The sequence below is a fragment of the Microtus ochrogaster genome, linkage group LG5 (assembly GCF_000317375.1).
Source record: "Microtus ochrogaster isolate Prairie Vole_2 linkage group LG5, MicOch1.0, whole genome shotgun sequence".
Taxonomy (NCBI): Eukaryota; Metazoa; Chordata; class Mammalia; order Rodentia; family Cricetidae; genus Microtus; species Microtus ochrogaster.
Genome location: NC_022031.1, coordinates 51,777,289 through 51,793,020, shown reverse-complemented (window position 1 = coordinate 51,793,020; position 15,732 = coordinate 51,777,289). Strand labels below are relative to the sequence as shown.

Here is a 15,732-nt window from a genome sequence, read left to right as displayed (position 1 = left end):
CACTTTGGAAATCAGTGTTTCGGTTTCTCAGGAAATTCGGGATCAACCTACCCCTGGACCCAGCAATACCACTCCTGGGAATATACCCAAGAGATGGCTCTTAGAGATTTGTATATTAAGTGGATTATATTGTACCTGCTTAGATATAATAGGATAAAAGGGTAGATTATTGATTCTACTCTGAATAAAAGGAAAAAACTATAACTAATATAAGAAACTATATACAAGGGCTGGAGAGATGGCTTAGCGGTTATGAGCATTGCCTGCTCTTCCAAAGGTCCTGAGTTCAATTCCCAGCAACCACATGGTGGCTCACAACCATCTGTAATGAGGTCTGGTGCCCTTTTCTGGCCTGCAGGCATACATGCTAGATAGAATATTGTATACATAATAAATAAATAAATATTTTTTAGAAAAGAAGCTATATACAATAGGAAATAAGTACATCAACAATGTCTTGTCCATTTGTATTTGACAAATTTAGAGAAAATACTTCAATATCTATCCCATCTTGGTGAGTCCAAAGTCTTTCTATCATAACTTGCTTTCTGTATCTGGTGAACTATAACTATCTAATTTCCAACTTCTTCAGAGACCCAAGAAGGAAATAATAACTGAGTAAGCAGGAAGTGCAAGCAAAACGGCCTCCAAAATATGTGAGAAATGACAGAAACAGCTGACTGCCTGGGCAGTCACTCAAAGTTCCTCTGCAACATGGGGCATCTATCTTTGGCCTATAGGCCTAGCAAATCTGATAGACTTTTCTGTGAAGCAGGATGTTCTGTAGGGCTGTCCTTCCTTGCCTTGACAATGTTTGGGAGTCACTTTCTTTTGTGTTATGCTTGTCCAGTTAGGACAGCCTACTGTCAATATTCAAAGCAAGGACATTTTCTTGCCTGGTGGCTTACTTTTACCACAAAGAAAGTAAACTCCATATGGAGCTTTTCAATGCTCATAATCTTCTCTGAAGTAGATTGGTGCTGCCAGGAATAGACATGTCTCGTCATAAAAAGGAGCCTATGTTAGTAAAACATCGTAAATGCTATATTCTGTAGATCTCTGAAGTGTTTGAAGATGACCTGTCTATCTAAAATATATCTTTGTTTGACCCTGAAAGCATACCTAATGTAACTATAAATTCGATTATAATAGGTGACTAATTACTAACCTCTATTTCCTTATTATCCTAAAAATCTGGTAATAATAGTTTTCAAAGACTAGAAATTTGCATTACATTGTTAAAGCAGCTGTATGGCTACAATTCCTTGAACAAGATTAGAAATGTATCTATAGTATGTTCTAACCAAATTAATCTCAAATTTGAATCAATATACAAAATTTGTATATAGTATATAAAAATTCAATCCAATGTAAAACTTTTAAAGCTAGTAGTTGTTCTTAAACATAGATTCAACAATCTTACCTTTTTATCTTACCATATCTATATCCTCCACTTTTTCTTTTCAGAGTAAATTCAATAATCTACCCTTTGATCCTATCTATATTCCTTTTTTTCTTTCAAAACAAGAACCTTGAATCTAATTTCCCTTTGTTTAGCTTTTTCCTGACCATTATCTATAATAACTTGAAATCAGCAGTGTAAACAAAGACAGATATCCATAATCCATTTTTTTTGGAGAATGTGGGTGTAATTTTCTAGACTACTTCCTACTTATCAGGGGCACTGATAATCTTATGGGGACCTAAAGAAAATTTAGGATTATGATCAAGTCCTGACTAAAGTATTCTGTGATGCTTGATCTTGAAAGTGGTCTTGAAACTGTTCTGGATGTAGAACTCAGAGGAAACTGCAACAGAGGTGCTCTGAAGTGTTGGATCATCTGGGCCATTCATTCCTATCAGTGATTTTTCAGAGGATCTTCCTTGATCAAACCTTATTTTTCTTAACCCAGAATGAATCCACAGACTCTCATTTCCTGTGGGGAAAAAAAGAGAAAACCTCTTCTCCAAAGTTGACTATCCTTTGACTTAAATTCTGAAGTCAAGGTGTTTTCAAAAAAATGTAGGTTGGATTAATCCAGCAGCATTTACAATCAATGTCTTCTTAACAACTGTTGCTCCTCCCCTAGCAGCCAAACAAGTCAGTGATGGCACAGTAACATACAATCCAGATTCTATTTAAACTCTATTTCTTTTATTTTAATTTTAATTTTTTGTTTTTTGAGACAAGGTTTTTCTGTGTATTTTTGGCTGTCCTGGAACTCACTGCTAGACCAGGCTGTCCTCAAACTCACAGAGATATGCCTGCCTCTGCCTCCCAAGTGCTGGGATTAAAGACTTGTGCCCCCACTCCCGACTACTCTCTTTTTTAAAAAGGACTTTTTCTAAACTTTTTCTTTTCTCTCCCAAGCCTACACATAATTTTAAATATACTCTAAACTGTTTAGAGGTTTTGGTTTTTTTTTTTTTTGGTCTTAATCTGCCTTTACTGTGTATCTCTTATCTTTTTCTGACCACATGAATCTTTAATCTGCTCAGCAATATGGCTAGGATTAAAGCTGCAGCTTTGGTGGCTGGCTCTACCCCATTCCTTACCTTTTTTTTTTTTTTTTTTTTTTTGAGTGTCTAGCTTCATGGTGGAGGTACTGGTAGAAGCCAGATTTATTGCTACAACTCTGTATAGTTTTTAGGTCCATGCCACCACCAAGAAACATGCCACTGGCTGCTTGTAAACACCATTTAAGTATTTGATGGCATTGCCTCTTTAAAAGAACTGCAAGGTTTTTGCTGCTAACACTAAGTCAGGAAGTCATCTTTTTAAAGGAGCCATGCCTCTGCTTGCCTCCAGCACACAGCCTACTGTGGTCAAGACAACCACTGAAACTGCTCTTGACTCTGTTCCTGTCTTTCTAGAATTCTTTTTAAAAAATTTTCTCAGACTTTATGTGGAAATTCTTTCCAAACATTTGGGTACCATTTGTAGCACGACTAATAAAATCCCAGAGACAGAAATTGGGAAAGCAAACCAGCCAGCTGTTGGTTCTTACTTCAGCCTCAGTCTGAAAATAATGACTCTGCCTCCAGGAAACCTCAGAATGAGACTGTGTGTGAGAGCTGTCTCCTCCTGTCTTATATTCCTCTCTAGTGCTGAGATTAAAGGTGTGCACCTCTATGCCAGGTTTCTTTGGCAAACTAGTGTGGCTACTGGGATTAAAGGACCACTGCCTGGTCTGTAAGACTGATCAGTGCGGCTGTTTTACTCTCTGAAGTTCAGACAAATGAAATATCACATCTGCTAGCTGATTACACCTGCTAGCTGATTTCAAGGGTTTGTGTTTGGAACATTGTCAAGTTCTTTCCATCTTTAATTCTCTTGATTCAAATGCAGGTCTTTTTAGGTTATGCTCAAAATATTACATATATAGCTTTTCTATTTTCATTTTCAAATATTTTTAAAGTATTTCTCAAATTTATTAGAAATGTATGCTATTAATACAAACAGAAGAACTCATGGTAAAGAACTTAGCATTTAGTCCTTGGTCAGTATCTTCTGCTTTACACTCTGATTGTTTAATAAGTGTAACCTTGAAGAAGGAAATACTAGAATTTTCTTTCCTTTTCTTTGAAATGTCCTAGAACTCACTTGAAAGCATGGGAGTCCGGAGCAGCAAAGCTGAAGATGAAAGTGATAAGGAAAGAGAGCTGCAGCTGGAGTCTCTGCTGGGCGCCTTCGAGAGCCTGGGCAAAGCATGGCCCAGAAACCCAGAAACTCAACGTAAGCACCAGAACACAGTACTTGTACAAGTGCTGTAGCCAAAAGTCACTTAGCAAGAACACAGAGTTTCTGCATTGCTTAGTAATAGCACTTATATAGTCCAAATATTAATAGTGAGAATTATCATATACCTATTTTATTTTTACATCAGCAAATAAGTACATGGATCGCTGTATTATTGAGAGATACTTTAAGAAAGTATCACAGGGGGCTGGAAAGATAGCTAACCCACTGGCTGCTCTTTTGGAGGACCCGATGAGTTTGATTCCTAGCACCCTCATGTTGGCTCACAACCATCTATAACTCCTGTCCCAGGGCATCCAGGAGCATCAGGTACCCATGTGGTGCACAGATAGACATGTGGACAAAACACTGACATACAAAATAAGATAAAAGTAAAATATATTTTTAGAACCAAAATATCACAAACTGTAAGGCTTAAACAACAGAATTTTTTTTTCTAATTTTGATGGATAAAATTTCAAGATCAAGTTGTTGATAGGGTTGACTTCTTCTGAGATTTCTCTCTACTTAGCTTTTGAATGGTTACCTTTCTCTCTGTTGTTGTGTCCTGATCTCTTGTAAGGGGATTGGATTAGGATCTACCCATATGATTTCTTTAAATATTGTGTCTTTTAGTATAATACAAGAATGTTAGGGGATACAATTGAGTTCATAGTAATCATGATGTATTTTATGTAGATATTTGACTATAAAGGAGTTTTGTTACTCTTGATTATGTCCATAACTCTTTTCTGAGAAGCCTAAAGTGTTAGAATTCCTTCCTCATAAAATTGCTAGACTTGCTAGCAAGTCCTTAGTAAGCAAGTAATAACTGTTTTATTGAGAAACTCATGGCAGAGATTTTCAGAACTAAATATATATTTTTCAAAGGATTAAGAAGTAAGCCATGATTATTGATTCAAGTCATAGTTACAGCCTATTGACAAGACCTTAAATTTGAGCAGATGCTACTTTGTCTTGTTCTGAGAACTACACTCTGTCCCAATGAATATCTCTGTACTAATTATTTATATATGTTAACTCAAGTATAATATTTCCTTTGAGCCTGTTGGTCCCATTTATCCCAGGGTAGGTATGAATATGGCCCAACGTATTGAAGATGATGTCACATTGCAGTATCAGAAGTTTGGAAAGCCCTATTCTAAGCCTTTAAAACCAGCTCCTATCAATTTTTATTTTTTGTTGAGTTTTTGCTCTTATCTGTTAGTATAACTTGTGATAGGGTCTAGTTTATGATAAAAGACTACTGACTGTTGATAATCCCATAGTTGGTAGAGGACTCTAGGGGGTTCTCAAGGGTTCTGCACTTTTTTATTTCATTAAGGAAATTTACAAGGGAAGGGAAATGTGGCTAATCTGCTACCTCTATTCTGTGGAAGACAAAATGCCTTAACAGCAAGCTGTTAGAGCAGACGTGTGTGTGTGTGTGTGTGTGTGTGTGTGTGTGTGTGTGTGTGTGTGTGTGTGTGTGTGTAGGGGGCTCTAATCAAGGAAATTTTCTTGGTAATTAGATATAAAATCCTGCCAAGAATTTGGGGGAAATTCCGTGTCCTTAATTAAAGGCATTTATTGTCCCTCACTTTCCTCCACTTTTTCTTTTAATGCTACATTTTTTTCTCTGTCCCTCCTTTGTTATCTTTCCCTTTTTACTTATTCCCTCCTCTGTCCCACTTCATCTTTTTCCCAGGTTGTTATCGCCAGGAGCTGTGCAAACTGATGTGTGAACAGCTAAGACTCAGCACGTGGAAAGTGCAGCTAGGTGTACTCCAGTCGATGAACGCCTTTTTCCAGGGGTAATTTGCTTCATGATTCAGGTTTTTATTTTATTTCCCTATTGAATGGAATTCTTAACATTTCATTCACATTTTTTATTGAAAATAGATTTCTTTTCTCATACAATATATCCTGATTATATTTTCCCTCCTTCTATTCCTCCCAGTTCCTCCTTGTTTCTCTCCTCTTGGATCCGCTCCCTCTGTCTCTCATTATAAAAGAACGGGCTTTCTAACAGATAGCAACCAAAAGTGGCAAAGCAAAAACTATCATATCAGTGTTGTACATGGCAACCCAACAGGAGGAAAAGAGTCCCAAGAGCCATCACAAGATTCAGAGACCCACTCATTCTCACAGTCAGGAGTCCTATAAAATACTAAGCTAAGAGCTATAATATATACACAAAGGACCTGGTGTAGACCCATGCAGATCTGGTGCATGGTACTTCAGTCTCTGTGAGCCCATATATACCTTGCTTAGTTGATTCAGAGGGCTTTGTCCTCCTGGTGTTCGTCATCTCTGGCTCTTATAGTCTTTCTACCTCTTCTTCCAAGGATGCTCTGAAGGAAGGGATTTGATGTAGACCTCTCATTTAGAGTTAATCTCTCTCTCTCTCTCTCTCTCTCTCTCTCTCTCTCTCTCTCTCTCTCTCACTCTCTCACTCTCACTCTCTGTCTCTCATCTAGCTGTGAGTCTCTGCATCTGTTCTCATCTACATCTGGAGGAAGCATCTCTGATGATGACTGGATAAGGCATTGATCTATGAGTATAACAATATCATTAGGAGTCATTTTATTTTTAATAATACTTTTTCTTTTTAGACCAGTGTTTGGTTTTACCCTAGGTCTCTGGGCTACCTAGTTTCTGGTTCTTGGCTACCTAGCAGTGTTAGGTATGGATTCCTTCTCATGGAGTGGGCCTTCAGTCAGATCAGGCACTGGTTGACTGCTCACCCAAGTTCTGTACACTAGTGTAGTTTGCAAGCAGGACAGAGTGTAGGGCAAAGGTTTGTGACTGGGTTGGTGTCCACATTTCTGTGTTGGTACCTTTTGATACCAAAGATACCAGAATGTAGGAGTGAAGGCTCCATGTAGACAACCAGCTTGACATCTCCATGTTGTATGAGTGTGTTGTTGTCCTGGGCAATGGAGCCCCACTATCAGTTTCTAGAGAGCAACCCTTTGTCTTAGCAACAGCCTGGGTTGTTTGAAGATTTCCTTGGAACCCCCTTCTTGGCCAACAGCTCATTTGAATGCAGCCCAGCCCCATAAACCTCACCTGGCTACAAGCGATGGCCAGTTGAGACTCCTTTTCCCCCATTACTAAGAGTCGTCATTATAGCCAGGCGGTGGTGGCACACACCTTTAATCCCAGCAGAGGCAGGCAGATCTCTGGGAGTTCGAGGTCAGCCTGGTCTACGAGAGCTAGTTCCGGGACAGGCACCAAAGCTACAGAGAAACCCTGTCTCGAAAAACCAAAAAAAAAAAAAAAAAAAAAAAAAGAGTTGTCATTATGATCACCTTCATAGATTCCTGGAAGTTTTCACTGTACTAGGTTTCCACCCCACCCCACAAATTGTTCCCCAGTTCCAGCCATCACTGTCCACCTTCTTTCCCTCTACCCCATCTCCTCCACACCTTGTTGTTCTCTGCCCTCCCCACATGCCCCCAGTTTGCCTTTAAAACCTATTTTCTCCTCCCAGGAAGATTCATGCATATCCCCCTTTATTCCTCCTCTTTATCTGACCTCTTTGGGTCTGTGGATTATATCTTGGTTATCATTTACTTAACAGCTAATATTCACATAAAAGTGAATATATACCATATTTATCTTTCTAGGTCTGGGTTGCTTTAGTCAGGATAATTTTTTGTAATTCTATCCATTTACCTGTACATTTCATAGTGTCTTATTTTTTTAACAGCGGAATAATACTGCATTGTGTACATTTACACAGTCTTATAATTAATGTAGACACTACTAGTTTATGAAATAACATGATAAAGTGATATGTACAGATAGAAGTTGTGCTAGGAAGGTGTTAAACATTTTTTATGATTAACATGTATCACTTTTATGTTTCTAGGTTAATGCTTTTGGAAGAAGAACATGCAGATTCTGAAGCTCTGGCTGAAATTCTTCTTGAAACTTGTAAATCAATTACTTATTCTTTAGGTGAGTGACTAACCAGAACTTGAATAGTTTTTTTGTTGCTGTTGTTTATTTTGTTTTTGGTGCTGGTACTGGTGATCAGGCACAGTCCTTCATTCATGCTACTAGGCAGACACTCTACCACTGAGCTACATCCTCACCTCTTTTTGTTTTGAGTCAAGGGCTCTATGCTGCCTAGGCTGGGATCAAATTTATGGCTTTAGTCACCCGGTAGCTAGGATTATAGAGACACCGTGACCAGCAATTCTTACAAAGGAAAGCATTTAATTGGAACTGGCTTATAGTTCAGAGGTTTAGTCCATTATCATCATAGTGGAAAACAGCAGTGTGCAGACAGACATGGTTCTGGAGAGGTAGCTGAGAATTTTACATCTTCATCCACAGGCAGAAAAAGGAGACTGAGTACTACTCTAGGCTTAGCTTGAGTGTATGAGACCTCAATGCTGGCCCCCATAGTGACACACTTTCTCCAGCAAGGTCACAGCTACTCCAACAAGGTCTTATATTCTAATAGTGCCACTTCCTGTGGCCCAAACATTCAAACACATGAGTCTATGGGGGCCATTCCTATTCAGACCACTACAGTCACCACACTTGACTTAAGTAACCCTGATTTTTAAAACTAAGGAGATGAGTCTCCCGCTGTGGGAGCACATTCTGCTCCTTCAGCCAATAGCCTTTAAGATACCAGCCCACTTGGGCGTGGTCTCTCATAGTTTAAAAAGCAGTGGGAACCATGTGCCTGCTCTCTCTTAAATCCAGCAACCAGAACAGGAGCCGTCCAGGCTGGCCTCTAACTCACTGAGATCCTCCTGCCTCTGCCTCCAAAGTACTGGGATTAAAGGCATACACCACCATGTTGGGCCTTTATAGTTTCTTTTCAACTGGTACACTCCTTCAGCCTTTCTTTCTCTTACATATATTCATAATTTTGAAGGCTAAAACCTTCCCTTCTCTTTTTTTCAGAAAAAAAAATAGTTCTCATTTGGTTTTTGTTTTTGTTTTTTTGTTTTTGACATTTCTTCAGGCTTGGATCTAGCTTATGAGTTCTGAAGTTAATATGTTTTTCCTCATATCAAGAGGCATGCAGTGTTAACAGCTTTCTTGATTTTTCAATGTTAATTTTGTTTACCAAATCAATGTACTATGGTTTTTCTCTCTATTATCATTCTTACTTTTCCTCATGTCTAACAGTATACTTTAAGGTCATTAAAATAATCTCCTCTTCAAAGCTGCATCTATTAAATAGTTTATGAGAAGACACTATATGATCTTGTAAATATACTTCTCTTCAAAGTTTATTCTTTAGCTTTTGCATGCATTGGTGATTCTTCTCTGAGCCAGTTTTTTTCTGTTTTTTTTCAACTCTAGTCCTTTCTCCACAATAATTGTTTGGTAGTTGGTATTTTATTTTGAACAAGATAACAAGATTCTTCTTTTTCTATTTATTTATGTATGTATTTATTTATTTATTTATTCATTCATTCATTTATTTACTTATGCATCATTAACTGGTATTGATTCATACCACTCCCATCATCCCACAAACCTCTTAATGTTTTAAAATTGATTTTTTAAAGGATTTTTTAAAGTTATGTATATATACAAAGAGTATTAGTGTCCACAGAGGCCAGAGGCGTTAGGTTCTTATGGAACTGAAGTTACAGGCTATTATGAGCTGCCAGTGTGGGTGCTGTGACTTGAACACTGGGCCTCTGTATGAGGATTACATGGTGCTGAGCCATCTCTCCAGCCTTGATTACTTTCATTAATTAGTTTGTTATTTACTTGTCTTAGCTGTGGCTAATGGAAGTGCCTTCAAGCTGATTCCCTTGTCTTTTAAGTGGGCCACTGTTCGTTTTTGCAGTACTTCTCTAGATTTTGATGCATACTAATTTTGGATAGGCATTTTCTCCAAAAATTCAGTGCCTTTTGTGAAAGAGTGTGTACCAAAAAAGATTGTTTTAGTTTGTAATTCTTGAAAGTAGCATGCTTTTGTGGATATAGAGCTAGAAACTAAAAAAAATTGTCTTTTCAGGTCTCTAGTATCCCTTGATGATGATCTTTGAAATCATCATCTCTGAGGGTCATTGAGATTAAATACTGTCTTACGTGGTGGGGACTGTTTGTTTGGGATAGTATCTTTTGATCTCCCACATCTAAGATGGGTCTTTTAAATATTACCACTTAGGGCTAGTATATTTGGCTCTCTATATTTGGTGGTCTACTGTGCCTTGAAATAATAAATGAAGAAATGTAGCTTAAGTATTTGATAATAATTGGCAAATAGAAGTTTACTTCAAAAGTGAATTCACAGAGTTTTAACTTTTCATGTTTCAGTAACATGAATTTAATCTTGGGAGTTCTGCCTTTGAAATATACTTATGATTGCATATGTTTCTTCTTAGAAAATAAGACTTACTCATCTGTGAGAACAGAAGCTTTATCTGTGGTAGAATTACTGCTTAAGAAACTTGAAGGTGAGTTATGATTAGAACAACAAAGATTCAGGATACTTCATGGCATGCACTTCAGAAATTCTGTTTCTGTTTTTGCTGATGATATAAAACACACATTAATGTATGTGCAGCTATAAGTAGACTGTAGGGAACTAAAGTCACTACATTTTAAAAATTTCAATTTTGTTCTCTGTGTTTATATATTTCTGATAAATTAGTAAGCTGTAGTTATCTTGAAGTAGTACACTTTTGTTTCCATCATGAAGTCTTACTTAGTCTTGGTTAATCACAAGAAGTGGTTATGGTGATTGAGCAAAGCTTGTGGTGTGCATGTAAACAGGATACAAGGACCCACTTGAGTTGACCTGTTAGACAAAAACATGTTTTTAGTCCTACTTGATTTCTTTCTTTTCGTCTTTAAGAAACCTTATAAATTCTCTGTTGTGTCAATGGTAGAAGAAAAGCAGCTTCTTTTTTTCCTCCTGTGTTATCTATCTCTGGTTTCAAAAAGAGGACCATTCCCCTTCCTCCTTTACTTCCTACTCCATTTCCTATTCTTTTCCTTGAATTAATAGTGTAGAAGATGAGACGGTTTTCAACACAACCTTGAGAATTTGGTGTTTGTACTTTTTCCTCTTTTTTGCTTAGACGCACCTATTCTAGGGCGCTGCAGAATGGGCCCTTTAGACTTGTGACTAAATATTGCATGGTGTATTTTTATCCTTAAAATCAAAAAAGCCTAGGCACTTAACCAAGTGATTGAATTACCGGTTTTCCAGATAGATATTAATATGTTCTAGATGATGAAAGTGAAGTTAAACAAGTTCTTGAAGCTGGGCATGGTTTTGCTCCTACGCTTTTGTTACTTCATTCTTTCCACTTTGCTATTCATCCTGAGGAAGGGGTGAAACTTCCTGACATTTTTTTAGGCTGTTGTCAGGGATTGGGTTTGAGACACCTATCCAACCTGTGATTGTTAAATACTGTTCTCTTAATTCTAGAGTTGCTGTATAGGCATAGGCTATATGGAAGAAAAAGTAAGAGTGTTTGCCTTGCTTGTTCTATGATTTTCTTTCTGTTTTCTTTCCATTCAGAAGCTAAACAGTGGGAAAGTTTGACAGCAGAATGCAGAAGACTCTTGGTTGAGTCTTTAGCTACTATGGAGACAGACAACAGACCTGAGCTGCAGGAGAAAGCCTCAGTATTGAAGAAAACACTTGAAAGTCTGGAATGAATGAGAATGGGAAGAAACAAACAAGTGCCATGTCCTTCTGGGTTTGGAAGTTTGGAAATGGTGATATTCTTTAAAAACCAAGTGGGGGGAAGTAAAGATTATTCTGTAGCATGCATCATTCCTCTTGGCTGAAATAAAAAAAAAAAAGGCCTTAAATTTTGCTCCTTTATTAGCTTTGTTTTACTTGTCTTTAAAGTATGTGGGCTACGTGAGCTTAGTAGAACTTGGGTTTTCAAAAGGTAGTTATAAATAAGCCTGCCAGCCGTCATTGCTAAAAGAACTGAAACTATTATAAATGAAATATAGGGCAAGCTGGATTAAAATCTCAGAGCTACTTCCAAGCTGAAGTTACTGCAGGAAGGGATTCTGTAAGTCTCTCGATTTATGCACACTTCTTGCATACCCGAAGTAATAGGATTGGGGAAGACAGCTTCCTTTCCGAGGCTGGAGTCACCTGGATACTTTTCTCAACCTGCTACCAAACCAGTGTTTACCTTGCCCTACCCTAGAAATTCCCAAAGGGAGGTACATTTAGGATGTCATACAACAGATATGTTACATAAATGGTATGTATTAATGTATACCAGAGCTAAACTGACTCTTACCAATGGGCTCTTGAAAGTCAGATGCTGCACATTTCCTTGTGTAGGCAGTCAGTTTTTAGGAAGTGGCTGTTCAGCATGTTTATAGGTTGGCAATAATTTGGGTTCCATAAAATTCTGATGGAAGTCCTTTCATTGGGATATGAAAATAGATGGGAACAAGATTGTTCTTCTGTCTGTATTTCTGATTAAAGAGTTTTCCAAAATCTAAAACAACAGTAAAATTTAGAGACTGCCTTGGTTTAGACCACTTAAAATCTCAGAGTTGTAACGGTAACATGTCCCACGACATTATTGTGTCATGTGTACAATGTGGCAGGGCAGATAGATAGAAAGCCTTTTATTTAGCTGGCTAAGAATTTCTCTTTCTTAAATGCCCTTTCTCAAATTGCCATGAGAAAAACTTGAGGAAAACTTTCCAGGGTCTTTCCCTGCTTTCTGCTGCTCCTACCCCTACTGAAGGGTGTAGAGTTGGTTTAACTTAAGTATTTATGGTAAGCTAAAAACTAGCTTGTCTTGAGTTCTGGAGCACAAAATTGACTTACACGTTTAGTACTGTCTCTTTGATGACATCAACATGGAATCTGTGTTCTATATTTCTGGTGGAAATTCCATCTTTATTATTTTGGTATTCTCCAGACCAGTGTATTTAAAATATTTTTAACTGTGACCCACAATGAAAATTAACCTTTTACATCATGACCCAGAATATGTGTGTGTGTGTACGTGTGTTTATGTATGTTTGAATGTAAAATATTTAACTGAAATAAATATTTCATGAAGAAGTAGTTGCTAAGTTTGCTAAACTCCATCTCTCTGTGTCTCACGGCTGTAAGTGTTTTTCAGACTCACCAGATTCATATCCCAGTTCACAGTTACGTTCTGTTCACGATGGAACAGCACTGTCATTGATAGTATCTAAACTGTTACTGTGTTTGAGATTGTTTCCGTTATTCAGTGCTCACTCAGTATCATCTTTGCTGATACTGGGCTGTGCTGGTGAGTTTGTAGAACATCGTGGATTTTAAGGGATCTACTGTAGAATTGCATTTAAGAATGGATTTTGTTTTAGAGAAAAACAAATGGCTTCAAATGTTTCTCAGAACACTAGCCTCTCAGGACTCGGTGATTTTGAGTCAGTATTGAATGCACAAAGGACCTATCTGGCTTTTCCTTTGTAGTATCCAGGGTACTTCTGGGCAGGAATACAATGCCGGTCAGGTGTGTTGAGGGTGAGATTGTAAGGGTAAGAGTGAAGTTCTTGGTCTGTAGCAAATACTGAAACCTCATCAAATTTTATGCTTTTAAAGCTTTCTGTTATTTGATACTGGGGATTTCCCTTGGTGCTGAGAGTGGTGCTAAGATGCTGAACCTTAGTGCTGTTGAACTGCATTCTTTCCTTTCCTGAGCACATTTCTGATTTACACTGATGCCTTCATGTTTGCCGGCCAGAAAGTGTTCACAGCTAGTAATGTGCGTTCCTGTTTCAAATGTGCTTTGTAGTTGGAATACATTTTTTTTTATTTTAAAAGGTTAATAACCAGCATTTTGTAATTGTGAAATGTTGGTACTGGTGACCAAGTGATAAAAGTACATTCATATATCATCAGTTTTTATGTGCAAAAGCAATCTTGAACAGGTTTGATTTTTCTCTATATATTCACTTGTATTTGCCACACAGATAACTAATTTGTAGGACCTGTTCCTTATTCCTGCCATTAGTTCACTAACTAAATCTTTATTGATAAGTGAAAAGGGGATGTTTGAAATGTGGCAGTTGGATTAAACATGAAAATGATCTATGGTTTTGGTGGTCAAGAGCAGCTGTTTCATTGAATGTTTGCACCCAATTTACAGTTCCCAGGGGATCTTGTCTACAACATAGTCCACCCACATAAGGGGGACCACTGTGAAATCCCCATGGCTTCGCCCGTCTATTTTTAAAAAACTCATGTATTAACCAGCAAGAAAAAGACTAAAGATGTGACCTCACTGGTTGGTGCTCTGTCAGCGGTTGTGCTGTGTGAGCCCTGCCTGTCCTCGTGGAGCATTTTACCTGCTGCTGTCCCCGTATATCCATGCTGCTTGTTACGTTCAGGGAGGTATTTTGACATTGGCACTTACTGAACTGTGCAATTTATCATTAAATGGATGTATATGTAACAGATTTTTGTATTTTATATGCAACTTCTTCATAGATCCTTTGCAATATGTACTTTAGCTACCTAAGCATGAAATAGACTTATTTGAAAGGAAGACCTCACCTACACCCCAAAGATATTAAATGGTAAATAAAAGCTGCATGACTTGGTGTTTGGAAGTAGTGCTTTTAGTTTTCACTGATTCTGTGGGAAAGGAATCTGCCTGCGGACACCTTGACTAGTTGTGCATTAGGAAGAAGGGAGGAAGGAGAGTCCTCACTGCCTGCTGTATTCTCAGGTATGTCTATTGAATAGAAGCTTCTGGGAAGACAAGACATCATGAACTGCTGCTGCCACATACTTGGAGGAAATTGTTTCACGCTAGAATTTTTTCTGAGAAAAAGTAACTGTACCTTGGAAGCAGCAGACAGATGGGATTAAAGCTTTGCTTACTCCTGGGTGAGAATTTTGCTAGCCTGAGCTGTTACAATGCCTTCATTAGTCCTGTCATACTGCTTTCAGATTGGTAAGAATGTTAGAAAACATGGAAATAAATAGCCAGTATTTTAAGTGATGTTTATGGAAAGATTTAATAGTTTATCTTTAAAAATGGTATGGGGCGGTAAGATGGGAGATCAGATGTTTTCTCCAGATGACTGTTAATGAGAAGAGTCACCAGTAAAGGAGAAACTAGGATGTTCTGAGGAAAGAGAAGATGATCCCCAGGAGTAAAGACAGAAGAGAGGCATGCAAAATCTGGGATGGGATGAAGAAAATAAACAGCTTCACTCCAGCCCTGGCTTTGCCTGAGTGGGGAACCTGAAGCCACAACTAGGCGATAAGTCAGGCAGCCCTGATGATGGCAGATTGCCAACCCTATAGGAGATACCCACAGTCTTGAAACACTTTAAATGCAGTCTAACAGTAACTCCTGCACTGCAGACTGGCTTAGAGAAGAAATCTATTGGTCTTTACATCTCAGATTGCTGTATAGCCAGGCATCTTTATTTGAGGTTGAGTGACTTTGGAGATAAGGAAAAACAAAGCAAACTATTTTAAGTTAAGGAGCCCTAAGCATACCCTGCCATGACATCATAGAGGCAGCTGTTCAGGGTCAGACTTTAAGTAGTTAGGGAGCTTGTGGAGGGAGTGGTGGTTGGTGATCCTGTCTTCTGTGGCCAAAAAAGTACCCACTGTTGGTTATTGCAGAGGCCTCCGCAAGCACGTTGCTCAGCCTCAGAACTGTCTCCTTCTGTGTGTGTTGTTTGCTGTTAGGTGAGCTGGTTCTGGTGGATGGCTAGGGTTCCACACCTCCCTGCCACTGGGTGATTTTTAGCTAGGAAAGGTCAGCCCAGCAGAGAACCATCCCAGAGGAAGTGAATAAACATTTAGATATGTGACCTGTCAAAATTCAACTGTAGGGTAAAACAACAACAGAAAGCAATGAAATTGAAGCAACAGTAGAGGCTCCTGACAAAGAATGGCCCAGGACTAGATGGATTCACAATTGTGCCAAAACTCAAAACTGTTCCATAAAAAATTGAAATGTGTCCCAACTGATTCTGCAAATCTGATATTACTCAGATAGAAAAAT

At 38.3% G+C, this 15,732-nt stretch overlaps 1 protein-coding gene across 2 annotated transcripts in view; it reads left to right on the top strand.

Annotated features, from left to right (window-relative positions):
• The window catches only part of Ecpas (Ecm29 proteasome adaptor and scaffold), a 113,716-nt gene extending 102,165 nt beyond the window's left edge, over positions 1-11,551 (top strand). For both annotated transcript variants that reach the window (XM_005362228.2, XM_013351850.2), the window contains 5 exons: positions 3,598-3,736; positions 5,448-5,553; positions 7,617-7,705; positions 10,111-10,182; positions 11,256-11,551. In XM_005362228.2, coding sequence (XP_005362285.1) covers positions 3,598-3,736; positions 5,448-5,553; positions 7,617-7,705; positions 10,111-10,182; positions 11,256-11,395 — 546 coding nt within the window. In that variant the 3' untranslated portion in view covers positions 11,396-11,551. The remainder of the gene's footprint in view (positions 1-3,597; positions 3,737-5,447; positions 5,554-7,616; positions 7,706-10,110; positions 10,183-11,255) is intronic.
• Positions 11,552-15,732: the final 4,181 nt, after the last annotated feature.